The sequence below is a fragment of the Lissotriton helveticus genome, chromosome 10 (assembly GCF_964261635.1).
Source record: "Lissotriton helveticus chromosome 10, aLisHel1.1, whole genome shotgun sequence".
Classification (NCBI taxonomy): Eukaryota; Metazoa; Chordata; class Amphibia; order Caudata; family Salamandridae; genus Lissotriton; species Lissotriton helveticus.
This window is the reverse complement of record NC_136071.1, coordinates 638,126,626-638,148,737: the sequence shown is the minus strand read 5'-3', so window position 1 is coordinate 638,148,737 and position 22,112 is coordinate 638,126,626. Positions and strand designations below refer to the sequence as shown.

The 22,112-nt window shown below is 46.1% G+C and overlaps 1 protein-coding gene across 2 annotated transcripts in view; it reads right to left on the bottom strand.

The window, feature by feature from the left end:
• RRN3 (RNA polymerase I transcription factor RRN3) overlaps positions 1-19,537 on the bottom strand; it is a 423,539-nt gene extending 404,002 nt beyond the window's left edge. The window contains exons 1-2 of one of the 2 annotated variants that reach the window (XM_078663171.1): positions 19,324-19,537; positions 2,115-2,218 (exon numbers count right to left, since the gene is read on the bottom strand). In XM_078663171.1, the coding sequence (XP_078519297.1) occupies positions 2,115-2,210 (96 nt within the window). In that variant the 5' untranslated portion in view covers positions 2,211-2,218; positions 19,324-19,537. The remainder of the gene's footprint in view (positions 1-2,114; positions 2,219-19,323) is intronic. The other variant, XM_078663172.1, reaches the window with a different exon arrangement.
• Between the last annotated feature and the right edge of the window lie 2,575 nt (positions 19,538-22,112).

Here is a 22,112-nt window from a genome sequence, read left to right as displayed (position 1 = left end):
CTCCACCCTCCCGTTGTTAATGGCCCCCCATCCATAACAAAAAAAAAAGCTATTTCAAAAGAGTATTAGAACATGCAAGAAGAAGTAGCCAGCATTGGAAGGACAAAAAAACTAAAATACATTTTTTGTGGTAACTATTCTTTTAATAGAGTTGTTATGTTGTACATATTGGAGATACGAACAAGGCTTATAACACTTTTTAGTTATAACTTTTCAACATGCTGCACAGCAGCCACACTGCTCTACAACATAGATAAAATACATTAGCAAAGCCAATAGCTCTGGCTATACACTCATAAGGTCCCAAAGGCAAGACCTATTGGCTATGCTAATGCTAGTTTTTACTGGTGAGGGAAGCTAAAAGGTCTGCCAGAGCAAACATTTTCAATTCCTAATCAGAATGCCAGCTGAGAAGCAAATGTTGGTTGTCAAGCCAACTCTACTAGACAAGACAAATGGGCTCTTCACCCAAGGGGACAGAGCACTGTATTAACGATAAAAATATTTCTCCCCTTGGGAAAACCAATCACACATACATGGGTCTTTAAACCACCTAACACTCTTCTCTCACCCTCCAGATTTTTATGGTCATCGATCGGTACCACACCCACATTAGGTTTGTACAGAACTTTAATTAAGGCTAACATACAACAGCTCATTATTATAGAATGCTCACAGGGACTAATATAAAGTGTTGTTTACAACATATGAAAAAACATGTAATATTAAAAGATGGAGGCATCACAGTACAAAATATAATTTCTACATAATCAAACCACCCACAATGCGGCGCAAAAATTAATATAACTAACAAATTGATTATACAGGAACACACATCAATTTAAAAAGGGAGAAAACACAAGATAGTGCACATAAGACTGTTGCAATGTTTCTGGCCCGCTATATAGATATAAAAAATGATGTGCCGTACGGCTCTGAATTAGCCATCTGCCATGTTACTCTATGGAGCGGATCCGCACAGACAAATCTATACGTCGACACAATTCTGTGGTTCTTGTAATATATTGCCACCTTCTTCAGGACAGAAAACAAGATATACACAATCTCCAACACAGTTGACAGCTAGGCGATTAAAAACAAAACAAGATGAAGAAAAGTTATATCCGGCCTTTTGTATTCAAACAAAATGCCCAGAGTGGCTCTTCACAGTTTAATATTCACAAAGTCCAATAAATCTAAAATGCTCTTTTCAATTAAGTCGCTGCGAATAGGAATATCCTATGCCCAGCTCGGTGCGATATTCTTCAGTTTTCCTTTCGATATTTCTTACCAGAGTATGCCCCAATAAGTAACAAAGGGGCTTAATCTCCTGAATTGGTAAGTATTAAAAAAAGCCATGAATTTCCTTCTGCCTGGATCATCAAATTGAGATTTTTCTTATAAGGTTCCCAAGGGCCACTTAACTAATTTGTGCAGTCAAGATGGGCTCCCACTCTTTCAGTGTAACAGCATTTCTCCGGACCGGAAACCAAAACCAAAATATCATATCTTTGGTTTTATGTGATTTCTCACACACTACTGTAAGAATGTATACCCTACCCCTCCATATAATTTAACCACTCACCAAAATGGGCTAACCTATTAAGAATCGAACTGAAGTTCATGGATACTTTAGGTTGTTAGTAGATTCATAAAATGGGGCATAGATGTAAAATAAAAAATAGTATTTTAAGTGGAAAATAAAAATGATCCATTTACTCTTCACTCCACTCCACACTTCTTTTTTACTTATCATGCATCTGAGAATAAATGATCAAATAGCCCCTAGAAGGTGAAGTCATACTGGTTTTCTAGCAATCTAGATGTTTCATTCGTACAACAAAAGAAGTGCTTCAGTGCTAGTAGAGAAATTCCTTATCATGTATTTAGAGTTAGGAATATAATCATTTACCCTATTTCACAAATGTTTCACCTCATTTTAATTGGCAATTTAATTATTTTAAGAAGACCCAGCTTATCTTACAAAACAAGACGAGAAATAAATATACTACCACCTAATCATGACAGCTCATGTCATTCACTAAAACAAATTAAAACCAATATCCTTTTTTACACACCCTTGCTATCGGAAAATCAAATGCAGTGTAACTCACCTGCTTATATTTCTGCAAAACATTTGCCACTGTACCACCAAAACGGACTGTTTTCTTTGGGGCTGGGATCAGGAACTCATCGCTGTCTGCCATCATGTTTCAACCTGTTCCAACACGGAGAGAAGATGAACATGTATTAAGCACACAAAATGTTCATACACAGACCATGATATTTGCCAATATATTTTCAACATGCTCATACTAGCAGACCAATTCCTTGATGATTTGAGCCATGAACAACAGAGAAGGAACAAACACTGGCACTTAAACATAAGGTAAGATATTTCATAAAGATGAGAGCTAACATATCCTATTAAAAATGTGAACCTAGACACGCATACAGATTACACCACTCAAGAAAAAAATCCTTCATACAGTTTTGTTTCCTTCTGAGGGCAATTAATTTCCTGAGCTCTGTCACAGTCTCACAACATCTTGCTCACCTCAGTCACGGGCAGAGGGTTGCAACCAGTCGTGTAACTTAACACAGAGTTTGAATTTACTTTGAGATGATGCAACCAGCACTGCATAAAATGCAGCTCTATTAACTTTGATGTTTCCTCAAAATCAGACTTCTTGAGAAATACAGTCATCTGAGTTCTGAAATAAAGTTAATGGGGCACATGTATCAAGCAAAATACTGGTCGCAAACGCGCTGATTCTCAGAATCTGCCCCTTTGCGACCGGTATTTTACCATTTGGGATGCATCAAGGCCAAAGCAAATCGTAAAATAGGGAACCTCAATTTTTGTGATGACCTATTTTGCGAATGCATTTAGGGAACTGCAATTTGCATTTCCCTAAATGCAATGCAGGAAGCATGAAAAAACTGTGACCCTGCATTAAGGAATAGCAATTTACAACCAACTTCAAGTTGGCGGTGATTTGCAAATCTTTAGAAAAATGCACTATTTTGCATTTTCTTAATTGCCATGTGGCGCACACACATGCCCTTAGGGCATGTATGTGCGCCACATGTGCACACTTACCTGTTTTGGGGGTGCATCAGGCTGGCCTTTTAGTCCCCGATCATCCTTGAAATTGCATTCACAATTTGCTAGCACCTATTTGGTACTCACAAATTTTGAATTCCTTCCCATTCATTCCCATGGGCCTCTAGGCAATAGGAATGAATGGGAAGGCATTCCTTAATAGCGAATCGCAATTTGAGATTAGCTATTAAGGAATATGTAGGAATCACAATGTTTTTCTACAAAACCTACATGCATAGGTAATTGAGACTCCCTAATAGCAATTCCTTAATAATTGCTATTTTGGATTCGCAATTCCCTACTTTGATGCATGTGCCCCTAAGTCTGTAATATGATTTGGAACTTTAGACTAGACGTAGGCTCTTGTATAGTGAACACAGACTATCCCCCCCACACATGTGCTGATTCCTGAATCATCATAGCAGAATCATGTTCATATGCAGATCCCTTATTTTCTTTCTTGAAAGATCTGCTGCTCTGTATTGTGTTTTATGTAGCACCTTACTCCGTTTTGTGAATTTTTGTCGCTAAGAACAAGAGAATATTATTTTTTTAAAGAGCCAGCTTCTGCAGCGAGCTGCTGACAACAAACATATAATTCACAGAGCGATACCAAAGGGGATGATGGAAGGAGCGCTAGAGCAAATCAAACACTCACCCCCAGTCAACTGATCTGGGTTTAATCCATCATCATTCTTTAGCTCACTCTACCACCCCAGTTCAGACATGGCCATATGCAAATCAGTCTGACCCTGTGCCTCATGGGAACAGTCCAGCTCGAACTGCCAAGGCATGTCGTCCCTGGACCGGAAACAAGCATCCTGGGAACGGTTTCGAGTTCATAACCCTCACCAGCCAGGCTATCTTGAATCCAGTGGCAAAGTGAGCAAGAGACCCACGTCTGGGCATACCCTGCCAACTAAGGGCGAACAAAGCGATACCAAAGGGGATGATAGACGGAGCGCTAGATCAAATCAAACACTCACCCCCAGTCAACTGATCTGGGTTTAATCCATCATCATTCTTTAGCTCACTCCACCACCCCAGATCAGACATGGCCATATGCCCTTTGGTATCGTTTTGTTCGCCCTAAGTTGGCTAGGTATGACCAGACGTGGGTCCCTTGCTCACTTTGCCAATGGATTCAAGATAGCCTGGCTGATGAGGGTAATGAACCCGAAACCGGTCCCAGGATGCTTGTTTCAGGAGAGAGAAGTGTGAGAGGAGGAATGCAAAATTTGTGGGGTGAAGCAAAGGACACATTTCAAAATACGAGGGCTCCCGTGCCATATCTACCCTCTACCCACAAAAGAACTACAGGAAACAAGCATTGGCAAAGCCAATAGGTCTCGCCTATGCAAGAGCTATTGGCTTTGTCAATATGCTTTAGCACTGTTTTACACCTGGGTGGCTGCTGTTCAGCATGGCTAAGTACGTAGGGTAAAGGAGAGTTGTGAGAAGTTGGCCTGATATGCAGTGCTCACTATTCTAGTGAACACTATGTATCAGTCCAAACAACGCTTATTGATGTTTGGTTGTAAGTCAACCTGACAGACCAGCTATCCTAGTAGCATGGACACGTGCAGTCTTTAGGCTAAACTCTAGAGGGCGTGTTAAGCCAACTGTTTTACCATCACATATACCCCTTGAACACCAAGTGAAAGGACACCACACAAGTTGTTATGAAAAATAAAGTATATTTATTTATAACAAGACTACCCTGGCTCTTTATGAGACAGGGAGCTAAGCACACAACAAAACTCTTAAAGAAATACTTAAAGTCGCACAATTTACACAAATGCCCGAGGGGCACGAAAAACCATATACTATACAAGTGGAATGCGAAATACTAGCAGGTAAGTAACTATTCTCATAGACTTTAGAATCGCTAGGACTGGACTACTGAACCTTTAGATTACAAGCAGGAGGCCTAGGGACGTCGTGTGCAGAGTGGGAACTCTCACGCGTAAGGCGGGAAAAAGTCTATGGAGGCTAGTAAAAGCAAAGTTAGTGTTTTCGGGCGAACCCGACTAGGTAGGTCAAAAACGAAAGTGGATCTAGACACTTAGAGAGCTGGACTACGCTGGAGCACCGGAGTACTCGGTTTACCTAGCCCAGGGGCTGCGGCTGCATAGGGTTCAAATGTCATCGGGTTTCTTCGTTGATGAACCAGGAGCCTGAAGAAAGAAGTTGCTGGCAGGCGACCAGTGAAGAAGTTCTTGGGGATCCAAGCCTGGATCGGAGAAGAGGAAGACCTGTAAGCAGAGGGGACCAAGTTCTGAATCACTAGCCAGTGATTTAGGTGGGCACCAGAGTGGCACCGGACGAAGTCACCTCAACCAGGTGAGTGGGCGCTGCTGGGCTTTGCAGTCTCTCGGACCAGGAGGCGTTGTCAGCGACCAGGATGGAGGTGCGAGCTGTCCCACGAAGATATCTGCTGTCGACGTCGCTGGACCCAGGATTGGGGCAACAAGTCTTGGCAAATGCAAGCCCACGCGGTGGACTTAAAATGGCGTCTGGAGTGGACCAGGAGGGTCCAGGGTGCTCCTCTGTTGTAGGGGAGCAAGGGCCAGTCTGGAGCAACCAGACCAGCGGTGTTTGTCGTCGAAGTTCGTCGTCAGAGGGCCACTAGCCAACGGGCAAGCGACCTGGACAACGCGGTGAGCAGCAAAGAGCAGAAGGGCCCCACGCAGATCTCGTGGATGCAAGGGGGCTGAACTTCGGTGCTGGAGCTGCTCAGGGTTGGGGCTTCTCTTACCCCAAAGCACTCGGTCGAGGGTCACTCGGGAGTCGTGCTGGGCAAGCGTTGTGCAGTCTTGAAGATGGCCGGTCCCTCGAGGTCTCGTCACACCCACGGGTCTCAGCGTAGCTGACGATGTAGGTAGAGGTCAGAGGTGCCAGGGAAGCCGGTTCTCGTCGAGCTGGGCAGTCTTGATCCGGAGGAGAGACTTACAGCAGACCGCGATGCTTGGATGGTGCCTGCTGCTGCAGGGTGACTCCTCCTTAGTCACAAGGGAGAAATCTTAGGAAGAAGTCTTGAGTTCCTTTCGTGGAAAGTAGTTTCAGGATTCAAAGATGATCTAATTTGGAAGGGGGCCTGCTCCTACCTTTATCCTGCAAAAGGGGGCTGGCACGCGACTAAGTCCTGCCCTATGGGTGGGACTAGGAGGGGGGTGGTTACACCCCTCTCCTTTGGCGGGCTTTCCCCAGATCAGGGGCTGGAGTGCCCCTGGAACTGGTTCCAGCCGGCCTATGCACAGTGAGCACCGGGGTGCCACTTGCCGTCACCTTCCTCTAAAGCCCTGCCTACCTAGGATACACAAAATCCTGTCTGGGACGGTGCTGGCACCGCCCCTGGCAGGAAACCCTTTGTCCTTGCCTCCTGTGCTGGGAGGACTCCCAGCAGCAGGAGGGCAGACTTGTGTCTCGGTGGCAGCATCCATCTTGTGGAGCTGAGGCTATGTCTGACTTTAACCGGGGTTACAGGTTACATACATGTCGTGTCCCTCTAGAAGGGTGGAATGCTAACCCCGTCGCCAGAATTGGCTAGGGGTTAGTATTCCAATTCGTATGACACCTTACACGACATGTTTTGATAAAGCGATACCAGAGTTGGCATATAACCACGAGGATTATAATGCACTTAAGAGTATATGGTATGCGTTATCATGGAACAGCTATTAGGACTTGGTTCCGCAAGCTGCAAACGGGCTCAGCTCATGCCAGAGCACCATTTCACCTTATCCCATGCACTCTGCCTTCAGGATTGTTAAGGCCTGCCATAGGAGTGACTGATAGGAATATAGGTGTCCATTGTAGGTTTAGATATAGGAATACTATATCTAAAGCAAAGGGTGATTACACCACCATGCCCCAGCTGTCAGGCAGCCAGTTGTGTCTGATTTAGTTAGTCAACCCAGGGGTGGCATAATACATGCTGCAGCCCCTGGGAGACTTCTGGGTACACCTCAGCCCTGGGTACAGGGACTTGGAGTGGGCCCAGTGCCAATTCAGTACCTGGGTACAATTTGGAGTAGAGAGAACAGCTAGGTTGTGGGTCTGATTAGCAGGCCCACAGCCAGGGAAAGTCGTAAACCAGTGAAGCAAAAAGCAAAAATCTGGGTGATCATAGGATTGCAGACCCTACTCTCCTACATGACCCCCCCCCCCAAACTTTGGGACAATAAGCTAACCTTGACCAGGTGAGTCTTCTTGCTCTAAGTGGAAATACCTGGAGAGCCCATCAGCATTGCCATGATCAGTACCAGGTCTATGCTCCACTGTAAAATCCATCCCCTGTAGGGAAATGGACCACCTAAGTAGTTTGGGGTTTTCACCCTTCATCTGATTTAGCCATAAGAGGGTCTTTTGGTCGGTCTGAATCTTAAAGTGAGTGCCAAACAAGTATGACCTCAACTTTTTCAGGGCCCACACCACAGCAAAGGCCTCCCTCTCAATAGCTGACCAATTTTTCTCTCTGGGGTCAGCCTTCTGCTATTAAAAGCAATAGGCTGGTCGTTACCATCAAAATTCAGCTGAGATAGAACAGCTCCCACACCCAACTCAGAAGCATCTGTTTGGACAATGAAGGTCTTGGAGTAGTCTGGACTCTTTAGGATAGGTGTTGTGCACATGGCCTGCTTTAGGTCATTGAATGCTTTCTGACAGCTTGCTGTCCACTGAACTTTCTTTGGCATCTTTTTACTTGTCAGGTCATTAAGTGGAGTCACAATGGACCCATAATTCTTGACAAATTTCCTATAGTACCCAGTCAGGCCCAAGAAAGCTCGAACCTGAGTCTGGGTGGTTGGAGGAGCCCAGTCCTTGATGGCCTGTATCTTGCTCTCCAAGGGTTGAACCTGGCCTCCACCTACAAGGTGGCCCAGGTATACAACCTGTGTCTGCCCTATCTGGCACTTAGTGGCCTTGATAGTGAGACCTGCCTTTTGCAGTGCCTCTAACACTTTCCTCAGGTGGACCAGGTGATCCTCCCAGGTGGAACTAAAGACAGCTATATCATCAAGATATGCTGCACAGAAGTCATCCAACCCAGTGAGAACTTGATTCACCAGCCTTTGGAAGGTGGCAGGTGCATTTTTCAAACCAAAGGGCATTACCACAAATTGATAATGCCCACCAGGGGTAGAAAATGCTGTCTTGGGCTTGGCCTCCTCAGCTAACCTGATTTGCCAATACCCAGCTGTCAGGTCAAATGTACTTAAGTAGTTGGCAGAAGCCAATCTATCTATAAGTTCATCTGCTCTTGGTATTGGGTGGGCATCAGTCTTAGTGACTGCATTGAGTCCTCTGTAGTCTACGCAAAACCTCATCTCTTTCTTACCACCCTGGGTGTGAGGCTTTGGTACTAGAACTACTGGGCTAGCCCAAGGGCTATCTGAGGGCTCAATGACTCCCAGCTCCAACATTTTCTGCACTTCTGTCTTGATGCAGTCTCTGACATGATCAGGCTGTCTGTAGATTTTACTCTTGACAGGCAGACTGTCTCCAGTGTCAACTTCATGGGTACACCAATCAGTCTGACTGGGGGTCAGAGAGAACATATGTCTGAAGGATTGCAGAACTTATCTACAATCCTGTTGCTGATGTTCAGAGAGGCTGCCACAAAAGACAACACCATCCACTGATCCATCATCAGGATTCTGAGTGAGCAGTTCTGGGAGAGGGTCACTCTCTTCCTCCTGTCCCTCATCTGTGGCCATGAGCAAGCTCATGTCCTTCCTGTCGACATATGCCTTGAGCCTGTTCACATGGAGCACCCTGAGGGGGCTCCTGGGAGTTCCAAGGTCCACCAGGTAGGTGACCTCTCCCTTTTGCTCAATGATGGTGTGGGGCCCAGACCATTTGTCTTTGAGAGCTGCTGGGGCCACTGGCTCCAGCACCCACACTTTCTGTCCAGGCTTGTACACAGTCAGGACAGCCTTCTGGTCATGCCAAGCTTTTTGGAGTTCTTGGCTGGCCTCAAGGTTTTTAGATGCCTTCTCCATGTATTCAGCCATCCTGGAGCGGAGACCAAGTACATAGTCCACTATGTTGGTTGCAGGCTTTTTGAGAGGTCTCTCCCATCCTTCCTTCACCAAACACAGGGGTCCTCTTACAGGATGCCCATACAGAAGTTCAAAAGGGCTGTAGCCAACCCCCTTCTGTGGGACCTCTCTGTAAGCAAACAAGAGGCAGGGTATCAGGACATCCCATCTACGCCTGAGCTTTTCAGGTAGTCCATGAATCATCCCTTTGAGGGTCCTGTTGAATCTTTCAACAAGCCCATTGCACTGTGGATGATAGGGTGTGGTGAACTTGTAGTTGACACCACATTCCTTCCACATTGCAGTCAGATATCCTGACATGAAGTTTGCACCTCTGTCAGAAACAACCTCCTTAGGGAAGCCCACTCTGGAGAACACTCCAACTAGGGCTCTTGCCACTACAGGTGCTGTAGTGGTCCTAAGTGGAATAGCTTCAGGATACCTGGTGGCATGGTCCACCACCACCAGTATAAACTTGTGCCCTGATGCTGTCTGGGGTTCCATTGGACCAACAATGTCAATCCCCACTCTTTCAAAGGGAACCCCCACCACAGGTAGTGGTATGAGGGGGGCCTTTGTTGTGCCACCTGACTTACCACTGGCTTGGCAAGTGACACAGGAGCGACAAAACTCCTTGGTATTCTCATTCATGTGAGGCCAGTGAAAGTGTGAGACAAGCCTGTCCCAAGTCTTTGTCTGACCTAAGTGACCTGCAAGGGGAATCTCATGGGCCAAGGTGAGAAGGAAACCGCTCTGAGACAAGGGGATGACCAGCCTCCTGGTTGCACCAGGCTTGGGGTCTCTTGACTCAGAGTACAGGAGTCCATCTTCCCAGTATACCCTGTGGGCACCTGTGGCATTCCCTGCAGCCTCAGCAGCAGCCTGCTGTCTGAGGGGTTCAAGGGAAGGGCAGTCTAACTGTGCCTTCCCCAGGTCTTCTCTGGAGGGTCCCCCTGAGCCCAGAAACTCAACTTGATCAAGTTCAAGCTCTTTAGGCTCAGTTTCCCTCAGCTCTCTCAGATCAGCCTCCTCAGAGACTTGATCCTCAACCTGGGGCAAGGGGGAAGGCAATGCCTTAACCCTACTGCTCTTCTTCTTGGGAGGTGTCTGGTCCATTGTTCCAGGATCCAGCACCGGTTCAGTGGGGCATCTTCTGGCCTGTGACCTAGTCACAGCAAGCACATGTGCTGGCAAGCCTAACATTTCCATGTGAGTCCTCTGCTCCACTTCTGACCATAGTGATGACTCCAAATCATTGCCCAACAAACAATCCACTGGGAGGTCTGAACTAACCACAACTTTCTTTTGGCCACTTACCCCTCCCCAGGAGAAAGCAACAATCGCCATACTATGACTGGTAGTGACGTTGCTGGCATTGGTCACCAGGAAATCTGTACCTGGCATGATCTGTCCAGGGTCCACAAAGTTAGGTGTCACCATGGTGACACTGGCACAAGTGTCCCTATAGGCCTGAGCCATTTTGCCATTTATCAAAGGTGTCTGCCTGTATTTGCCCAAAGTATTGGGACTGACATCAGGGGACATATCCATATCCCCTGTACAGACAAGGACAGCCTGAGTGAGTGTGCCAACTAAGTTGTCAGACTCCTCAGTTCCCAAGGTTCACCCAACTAGTCCCTTGGGAGGTGCACTACCACTACGGACTGTACTAGGGGGTGCAGTTGCCTTAGGGGCTGTAGTGGTAGGAGTTTGCCCTCCTCTTTTGGTGCACTCACTAAACCAGTGAGACTTACTTTTACAGTACTGGCACCACCTTTTTGACTGGCCTTCTTGAGTCTTCTTTTTCTGCTGTGAAGCCTGACCCCCACCCTCTTTGGTTTGTTGGGGACCTGTTGAAGACTTCTGGTCATTTTGTTCACTCTTGTTACTACCCTTCTGGTCTGTTTTCTTCTGACCGCCCTGGTTCTGAGTCTGGTTCTGCTTGACCCTTGTTCTGACCCATCTGTCTGCCTTCTTTCCCAATTCTTGGGGAGAGGTCAGATCTGAGTCCACAAGGTGCTGATGCAACAACTGGTTCTGACAGTTATTTAAAATCTGCTCTCTCATGATCAGATTGTACAACCCTGTATAATCAGTAACCTTACTGCCCAGCAACCAGCCTTCCAAAGCCTTAGTGGCACAATCCACAAAGTCAGACCAATCCTGAGACTGAATTTTCTGGGTATCCCTGAACAGCAACCTGTACTGCTCAGTGGTTAAGCCAAACCCATCAACCAGTGTATTTTTCAGGACTTGGTAATTGTTAGCATCCTCAACTCTAGTAGTGAGGAGCTTATCTCTACCTTTGCCTTCAAAGGAGAGCCACAGTATAGCTGCCCACTGACTTTGGGGGATGCACTGGACAGTGCAGGCCCTCTCCAAAGCAGCCATCCACTTTTGGATGTCATCCCCTTGCTTAAAGGGGGGCACTATCTTACTCAGGTGTTTAGTATCTAAACTCCTTTCTTTATCTCTTGGGAGATTGCTGCCACCAGTGGGGACTACCCCACTCCTCTGCTGCTCTCTAGCAAAGGCAAGCTTCTCTTTGGCCAGGGCAAGTTCTTCCCTTTCAATCCTCAGATTAGCCTGTCTCATCCTTGCTTCATGCTCTATTCTCTGAGGGGAAGTCAATCTCCTCTGGGGAGAATTCCTTCTCCTCTGAGAAGAGGCATTAGAGTGCAGAGATCTATTGGAGTCCCTAGAATGAGATCTATCTCTTCTAACTCCAAGGTTAGGCCTCATTAGGGTCAGTACTGGGGGTCCCCCAGATCCTTCCCTAAGTAGGTCTAAGTTGGCCCTAATAAGTCTGCTGACTAACTCAGACCTCTTGTCTGCCTCATCCCCAGAGAGTTCCTCTTGATCCTCCTCCTCAACTGCATTTTCAGTGTCATGGAGGTCTGGATCACCACTGGTACCCTCTAAGGCTGGCATATTCCCATCTATATGAGAGGCTTTCCTAGCATCATATGTCTCTAAGAGACCTATCAGAAAGGGAATGGTGGGGTTAGACCCCTGTTTCAGTTTCCTGGAGGTACACACTTGTCTCATCTCCTGGAAACTGAGAGCTGCATATCTTGATTTGACCTGTGGAGGGTCAACAGCCACAAGGGGAGTCTCAGTAGACTCTCCATGGGTAGACATGCTTTTCTAGTGAGGTGTAAGTGGTGCACTTACCTACACTATTTGTTTACCTACTGATCCCTTGCTAGAGTTGTAGTTTAGGGTGTGCTAGGCCCTAGGAGCTACAACAGCTGGTTCAGTAGAACTCAGAGTATTATAAGCTAAGTTATATGTACCTTAGTACTTATGTGATCTTTCAAATGATATTCTTAGGATATGCGTGGTAAAACAACAGCAAGCTCAAATCCCAACCGCTGCTCACCAATGTGAGAAGTTGGCCTGATATGCAGTGCTCACTATTCTAGTGAACACTATGTATCAGTCCAAACAACCCTTATTGATGTTTGGTTGTAAGTCAACCTGATAGACCAGCTATCCTAGTAGCATGGACACGTGCAGTCTTTAGGCTAAACTCTAGAGGGCGTGTTAAGCCAACTGTTTTACCATCACATATACCCCTTGAACACCAAGTGAAAGGACACCACACAAGTTGTTATGAAAAATAAAGTATATTTATTTATAACAAGACTACCCTGGCTCTTTATGAGACAGGGAGCTAAGCACACAACAAAACTCTTAAAGAAATACTTAAAGTCGCACAATTTACACAAATGCCCGAGGGGCACGAAAAACCATATACTATACAAGTGGAATGCGAAATACTAGCAGGTAAGTAACTATTCTCATAGAATTTAGAATCGCTAGGACTGGACTACTGAACCTTTAGATTACAAGCAGGAGGCCTAGGGACGTAGTGTGCAGAGTGGGAACTCTCACGCGTAAGGCGGGAAAAAGTCTATGGAGGCTAGTAAAAGCAAAGTTAGTGTTTTCGGGTGAACCCGACTAGGTAGGTCAAAAACGAAAGTGGATCTAGACACTTAGAGAGCTGGACTACGCTGGAGCACCGGAGTACTCGGTTTACCTAGCCCAGGGGCTGCGGCTGCATAGGGTTCAAATGTCATCGGGTTTCTTCGTTGATGAACCAGGAGCCTGAAGAAAGAAGTTGCTGGCAGGCGACCAGTGAAGAAGTTCTTGGGGATCCAAGCCTGGATCGGAGAAGAGGAAGACCTGTAAGCAGAGGGGACCAAGTTCTGAATCACTAGCCAGTGATTTAGGTGGGCACCAGAGTGGCACCGGCTGAAGTCACCTCAACCAGGTGAGTGGGCGCTGCTGGGCTCTGCAGTCTCTCGGACCAGGAGGCGTTGTCGGCGACCAGGATGGAAGTGCGAGCTGTCCCACGAAGATATCTGCTGTTGACGTCGCTGGACCCAGGATTGGGGCAACAAGTCTTGGCAAATGCAAGCCCACGCGGTGGACTTAAAATGGCGTCTGGAGTGGACCAGGAGGGTCCAGGGTGCTCCTCTGTTGGAGGGGAGCAAGGGCCAGTCTGGAGCAACCAGACCAGCGGTGTTTGTCATCGAAGTTCGTCGTCAGAGGGCCACTAGTCAACGGGCAAGCGACCTGGACAACGCGGTGAGCAGCAAAGAGCAGAAGGGCCCCACGCAGATCTCGTGGATGCAAGGGGGCTGAACTTCGGTGCTGGAGCTGCTCAGGGTTGGGGCTTCTCTTACCCCAAAGCACTCGGTCGAGGGTCACTCGGGAGTCGTGCTGGGCAAGCGTCGTGCAGTCTTGAAGATGGCCGGTCCCTCGAGGTCTCGTCACACCCACGGGTCTCAGCGTAGCTGACGATGTAGGTAGAGGTCAGAGGTGCCAGGGAAGCCGGTTCTCGTCGAGCTGGGCAGTCTTGATCCGGAGGAGAGACTTACAGCAGACCGCGATGCTTGGATGGTGCCTGCTGCTGCAGGGTGACTACTCCTTAGTCACAAGGGAGAAATCTTAGGAAGAAGTCTTGAGTTCCTTTCGTGGAAAGTAGTTTCAGGATTCAAAGATGATCTAATTTGGAAGGGGGCCTGCTCCTACCTTTATCCTGCAAAAGGGGGCTGGCACGCGACTAAGTCCTGCCCTATGGGTGGGACTAGGAGGGGGTGGTTACACCCCTCTCCTTTGGCGGGCTTTCCCCAGATCAGGGGCTGGAGTGCCCCTGGAACTGGTTCCAGCCGGCCTATGCACAGTGAGCACCGGGGTGCCACTTGCCGTCACCTTCCTCTAAAGCCCTGCCTACCTAGGATACACAAAATCCTGTCTGGGACGGTGCTGGCACCGCCCCTGGCAGGAAACCCTTTGTCCTTGCCTCCTGTGCTGGGAGGACTCCCAGCAGCAGGAGGGCAGACTTGTGTCTCGTGGCAGCATCCATCTTGTGGAGCTGAGGCTATGTCTGACTTTAACCGGGGTTACAGGTTACATACATGTCGTGTCCCTCTAGAAGGGTGGAATGCTAACCCCGTCGCCAGAATTGGCGAGGGGTTAGAATTCCAATTTGTATGACACCTTACTCGACATGTTTTGATAAAGCGATACCAGAGTTGGCATATAACCGCGAGGATTATAATGCACTTAAGAGTATATGGTATGCGTTATCATGGAACAGCTATTAGGACTTGGTTCCGCAAGCTGCAAACGGGCTCAGCTTATGCCAGAGCACCATTTCACCTTATCCCATGCACTCTGCCTTCAGGATTGTTAAGGCCTGCCATAGGAGTGACTGATAGGAATATATGTGTCCATTGTAGGTTTAGATATAGGAATACTATATCTAAAGCAAAGGGTGATTACACCACCTTGCCCCAGCTGTCAAGCAGCCAGTTGTGTCTGATTTAGTTAGTCAACCCAGGGGTGGCATAATACATGCTGCAGCCCCTGGGAGACTTCTGGGTACACCTCAGCCCTGGGTACAGGGACTTGGAGTGGGCCCAGTGCCAATTCAGTACCTGGGTACAATTTGGAGTAGAGAGAACACAATTTGGAGTAGAGAGAACAGCTAGGCTGTGGGTCTGATTAGCAGGCCCACAGCCAGGGAAAGTCGTAAACCAGTGAAGCAAAAAGCAAAAATCTGGGTGATCATAGGATTGCAGACCCTACTCTCCTACAAGAGTGGCGTGGAGTGGTGTGCCGTAACGTGGAGTAGAGTGGGGTGTTACGGAGTGGCATACAGTGAAGTGGAGTGTCATGGGAAGCGTACAGTGTTGTGAAGCATATTGGAGGGAGCGAATGTCGTAGAGTGGAAGGGCATAGAATTGAGTGGCACAGAGTGGAGCACAGTGTCAGAGTTGAGTACAGTGGAGTGGCACAGAGTGTCGTGGAGTAGCATAGAGGGTGTTGCTTAGAGTGGAGTAGAGTGCTGTAGAATAGAGTGGCTACAGCTGAGTAGACTGTCAGAGTGGAGTAGAGTAGTGTGTCATAGAACAGAGTGGAGTAAAGGGGCATGGAGGGGTATAGAAGGAACTGCGCAGAGCGTCGTAAAATTGAGTAGTGTTGTAGAATGGCACAGAGTGGAGCAGAGTGTCATTGGAGCAGAGTTTAATGGAGTAGAGCATCGGAGAGGAGCAGAGTGGCCTAGTGAAGCAGCATAAAGTACAGAGGTGCAGAGCAGATTGGCGTAGTGCATTGGTTTTGAGTTGAGTGGTGTAGAAAGCATTAGCGTAGAGTACAGCCGGCACATTAGATTGCAGTGGCGTAGAGTGCAGTGTGGCAGAGTGCGCAGTGTGGCAGAGTATACTGTTGTAAAGTTCAGTGAAGTGGCGTAGAGGGCAGTGGCGCAGAGTACAATGTGAAAGAAAGCAGTAGTGTACACTACAGTGGTGCAGAATAGAATGGCGTAGAGTGCAGTGATTTAAAGTAAAGTGGTGTAGAGTGCATTGGCATACAGTGCAGTGGCATAGAGTGCAGTGGAGCATAGTAGAGTAGACTGAGGTTGAGAGCATGGGCGTAGAGTGGAGTGGTGTGGAGAAGATTGCAGTGGCGTAGAGTGGTGCAGAGTAGAATGCAGTGGCGTGGGGTAGAGTACAGCTGGATAACGTGGAGTAGGCATAATATGCTAGTGTGCTGCCATTACAGACAACAGATCTTCAATTGAAATGACCTTTACATTTGCAATCACGCATAGTTTTACTGATAAAAAATATACAGCACACAAACGATAATGTGTGGAAAAGTCATCACCCAATGTATTGATTTGATCGTCAACACAGTTCATTTAAGATATTTAAATTTTGTTGTGTGCAAGGAAAAAGAAATCTGTACAGCCATCCTCAAGCAGATCCCCACTAGCCAGCATGATTGTCACATAAATCGTCTCACGTTGAAATAAGAGAAAGAAAAATAAACACTATGCTCCCTGGAAGAGACAGCCTAACATTTGACCGGGGTCTTTGATTGCACAGCAAATGTGACAAGATAAGAACAAGATTTAAAAGCATGTTTACAGAAAGCGAGTTTGTGGAAGGAAACAGTATACAAGATTTTGGCAATAGAAGAGACAAATTCAACAGCCTAAAACAAAGCCAGCAAACAGAAAATGTGAGTTACAAACCACAAAGCTAATGGTAAGCAACAGGCAGAATGCATTCCAGGATCAACTTTCTGAATGTCACCAATGTCTTTAGCGAACCAGAAAGCGCCTTGAGACCCTTCCGGGTGAGTAGCGCGCTATACAAATGTCATGATTGAATGATTGATTGAAAGCTGCGCTGTTTGGTAGGCTGAGAAATAAAAAAGTAGTTATATGAATGTGAGCAGTGGAAGGATAGATGCCATTCAGTCAAATGGATTGTAAAGACGTTTTTTTCCAGGGAAATGACAAACACGAGAGGAAGAAAAGACATCAAGTAAGAAGCAACCAAACAAGCGATTAGACAGGCAACCAATGATAAGCCATGGGCTGGCATAAAGTTGACTGTAGGTTTTTGATATGGTTCACAGAATGTCTTTTACGCAGAGACAGCTAAAAGGCGTCTGTAGGCATGATCTAAAGATAACAGATCAATATCAATGCCTAGGTCCTTACATTGGGGGAATGGGACTATTGGGCTACTAAGGGTTTGGCGGGCTGAAGGGAGAGGGTGCGAATGCATCCGTGCGAGCAAGTGCATAGCTGGACAGATAAAAATATGTGTGCATGGATGAAAAGATGAATGTGTGAAAAGATGGATGCTTGCCACCATCTCCCCATTTTGAGAACAGAGAAAACAAGTTCTTCCCCAGCTCCATGAAACAGAGAAATCTGGGGAGAAGTTGCATTGTAATGGCTATGCTGGGATCAGTAAGAGCAAAATTTCAAGTCCCATAACATTAAGCCATTTTGTTTCGAGTGAAAGTCTGGTGCATTGAGGAAAGTATGGCCACAGACAGTGCACGGACATGATGGAGCAAAGTTTTGTGGAAAAGAGACTTGCTCGGATGCAATCCACTCATTTAACTTTCTAACGAAGTCATTAACAAAGTATCATAAATAACTAATACGCACCACATGAACACGCGGATTTGTGAAGCTTGCATATGTATGTACTAATACGAATAACAATGAAAACGGACTAATACTGCTTTAAACGGGGAACTATTGTGCGCATGCGTCAACTACATCTACGTAGTATGACGTATTAATGCTTGGAGGGAAATTCTGGCGCATGAGCAGAAGACACTAAAATGGAGTTTGAAGACTCGTGTGCATGGCATCTGCTTACTTGAAATGAAAACAAGCTATTTTATTAATGCAAATGCAGGAAAAGTATTAATAAGTAAAGGGGGTTAGAGTAGAGGTGGGTGGTATACAGTGCAGTATTAATAAGTAAAGGGGATTAGAGTAGAGGTGGGTGGTATACAGTGCAACCACTTTATTTGTAAAATTAATATTTGTCTTTCTGACTTCATCACTAGTGCGTATTTGGACCTCTCTTGTATAACTGGAATAAAGTGAGTGACGCGACGTCCGCGCATGCCCGCTGAGTGTAACCTTGTGAAATTGTAACCTTGTGAAATTGTAACATTGGAGGGTGGTTCACAGCGGAATCCAGGCTGCACAAAATCTGTTGGGGTGGGACCCCTGACTGTACAAGCAGCGTCTTCAGAATTATAACAAGATGTCACATGAAGGAGTGATGAACAGATGCTCAGTAATAAACTATAACACGTTTGACATCCTCAATTAGAATATTCCACACACTCAGGGATGGACTAGGGGATTTGAAAAAAACTTTCAATAAGGAGAAACCAGGTCACCCCAATATGGACAAAGAGCTTCAACTTTAATATGAAAAGAATTCCACATCATTTCAAAGTTGTCAGGGATCTAACCCACCTGACATGTCACCAACAGCATGAACGCATTATTAACAATTACAGAGGAATTGCCAGCCTCAAGATCTACAGCATTCACAGGACCACGAACTCAGGATGGCTGCTAGAGGTTTAGAAGGGACTATTTTCCAGAACGCAACTGGCAAGAAAACGGCTGGACTAATCCACTATATCTGATGACAAGTCGCCACACCAGTTTTTCAGTTTCCCACTTGCAAAATTAGTTCGAGAGAGTTGGAAATATCGATGAACCACTAACTTAAAGTTGCATCTACACCAGCTACGTGTTTACCAGGAATTTACAACGTGCAAAGTTGGAATAACTGGGACCTTCCAGAGTAACACCGTCATGATTTCCAGTGCTGCAGTTTATGGTCTTGGTGTTGAACTGAGTCTTATGTAGCTTAAAAAGTGGCAGCAGTAAAGCAGTGAACTGGTCCTTACTGTCTGAAACACTCAATGATAGAGAAGTAACAGTATTAGCAGGACCCACATATTAAGATCAAGAACTTAAAGGTATTATGGGTGATTTTCCGAAATGTTTTGTTTGGAAATCTCGAGGTTGAGACCTGGTCTTCCATATCGTGGCAGTGGCACCATCTGACATGTCCCCACTTTGTTGACATAGCCAACCCCTGCAAATCCAGACTGTTTACAGTCCCAGTATAGCACTCATATTAGTCATCCACACAATGTAAACCAAAAGTAAAATATCTGTTTGATAAATACGCATGAACACGATGCATTACTCTATACTCGGCAATTTAACGAGAGAAAATGTCACATTTGTCCAATCTTACAAAATAACTAAACAAGCATTTTAAGTAAAAGGATCACTTAGTGCTTTCCCTTCAAACTTACCTTAAAGTACGATACAGAGGCTGCACAGAGATGAACACTTTCTAGCGCAATCTGTGGATGCAGGTGGCTATTACGAGGCTGCAGCTGTTGCCTTCGTTTTTGCTGCACGAATCCCACCAACCCCCTAGCGTGCAGCCACAGGAGCCAGCCACAAGTTCGAAGAAACACGGAGCTTCGGGGACTGAAAGCGTAACTGCTTCCGGGTCACGACAACACCGAAGGCAACAGCTAGACCTCCAATGTTCAATACGATGCATTAAACAGCGACCAGCCATCTTGGATGAGGTTGCAGATAACATTTTAGACTACGAGTAATCACATTTCTTTTTATTCACTCGTATTATATAGAGGCTATGCAAAGGCGGAAATGGGAACTTTTGAGATTCGTTTTTTCTGTAGCCTTCTTGGTAAGCATATAACATTTCCGCACTGATCGCCAGGCATTTCGGAACAAACAGCAGGAAACGTGTAAACTATCCCGTTGGTGGATATCCCGTTGGTGGGAGTTGGTGCATGTTGATGTGAGTGTCTTATGTATTTGCTTATAAATTATGCCCTCAGCTCAGTATATTCAACCGATAAAATGCTTTCAGCTGACCTCCTGAGAATAAGGATCTTAATATATGACAGAGAAATAGCCTGGAATGTACAGGTTGTTAACCATGCTCGGTCCACATCTTACCTAGAAATAATGTGTATTGGGCAGCTATAAGATCTTGTTTGAAACTGCAAGTAATATATTCATATGTCTACTGGCTTGCTGATACCCTTTCCTCAAAAGATGTACACACAGGAACTCCACACTGTCATATTTTTAAAGGGTTTTATATATTTTTATTGGATATTAAGCCCCATTTTAATGCAGAATATTTGTAAAAGTGTAATTGCAGAAATACAAATCATGGTGATTAATATGAAGGCACAAGAGGTAAATAATATGAAACCTGACAGCAGACTATGTGGCAATCTTTGATGGAATCCCTTTTCATAGTCCTAGCTAATGTCTACATTAGCAGTAAAATCTTGCCAGAAATAACCGTATGCCGTTGACCATCCATGGCAGATCGGCCATCTTTAAGATGGTGGCACTCCTGCGTCTCGTGTACCAGCTCCAAAACCATCCGTATCGGATTCCGCTGCGCTGGTTCCAACTAGTCAACTCGGCGCTGAGTGGGTTTATGTGGGAGGGGGGGACCGCGCATGTGGCATTGCGGACCTGCTTCCGCTCCACTTACACTGGGGACTGGCCACATCTGACGTACTCTCGTATTATCAGGCTGCACACCTACTGGTCCTGAATGACTGGTGGTATGGGGACAGGGGAGACCCTGCATATGCGGTTGAACGATTCCTTATGGGCTCGGCATCGGTCCATACGCTACTGTATTCAGCTGCGCTTCGGCGCTGCCTTCCCTCGGCGACGCAAGTGGTATTCTATGTCTGGAGGCAGACGCTGCGCAGAATGGGATGGTGGAACGTGCTTACCCAGGAAACCCCTCTATGGCACAATGGTCGCCTGCCCCACTTGTCCGCACTCTTGGGTTTCCGGGGCTGGGATGCAATAGGTATTTCCTCGTTGGGGGATGTAATGTCAGGTTGCTCCCTGAAGTCGTTCCAGGATCTTCGAGAGGAGTTCGGGATGCCCCACTCCCAATTTTTTAAATATCTTCAATTTCGCCATGCCTTAACGCCCTATTTGACTGCCCTGGAGCAGCTCCCCGACTTTAGCCCACTTGAGGCCAAATTGTTTATGGGTGAGTTGCCAGACAAGAAACTCTCACGCATCTATCAGACACTGGTTCACCATTGCTCAGCCGACTTGAGCTCTGTAGCTGTTCGAACTATCCATGCATGAGATCTAGCTAAAGTGGCATTTTCCTTAAGCACAAAGAGTGGTTTAATAGTTTTACTAACCAGTTTTTTTAAAGCACAGGTGGCTGGGGTTTCCCAGAAGTCCAGTGTCCCCGTTATAGTAAGTGACTCATTAAGATATACTCTGGCAGCCGAGGTGTCCCTGTTCTGTATCTCTTCGCAAGGATGAAAATTCAGGGTATTTAGTATGGCCTTTCTGATTTTATTCCAGCAGTTTTGTATGCCTCAGAAGACCGAATTCCAGCCGTATCTGTGCAGGGAAGGTGTATTTGAGGAGATTAAAAATCATCTTGTATGTTCTGGTCATGATATTGTCCAGTCTATTAGCTTCTCTCCCTCTTAAAGGCTCGCTCCCATAAGCCAGTGGGTCCCAAACTTTTTTGACCTGTGGCTCCCTTGACCTAATCGGCAGCTGGCCGTGGCTCCCCACCATTGTTTACCGGTGGGCGGGATGTAATCCGGCCTCGGGAGTACTTCCTGTTGTCTTCCTTAAAGTAATTGGAACGCAATGAAGGTATTATAATCATATTTGTAACAAAACTTAATAAAACTTAATAAAAACTCGTTAAGTGAGAAACAATACAAGATTAATAGCCAAATATGTTTACATTCAATTTATTTTAACCACACAACAATAGTTTAAAAACTTCTGTATAATAAAATATCTTTTTCAATGAACAGGAAAAACAACGGAGTCCGAATTTACCACAAAAATCCTAGTGAGACGGATGTGCTTGTTTTTCCTTACTAGCTCCTGAAATCTTGGAGTTATCTTTGAGATCGCAACATGCATTTATTTTTCAAGGTTCATTTTTGCCCTATATTTTGACATTTTGTTACTGCAACTGCTGAGAAACCAGCTTCACCCTCACGCACCCTCACCCTCACACACCCTCACCCTCTCACCCTCACACACC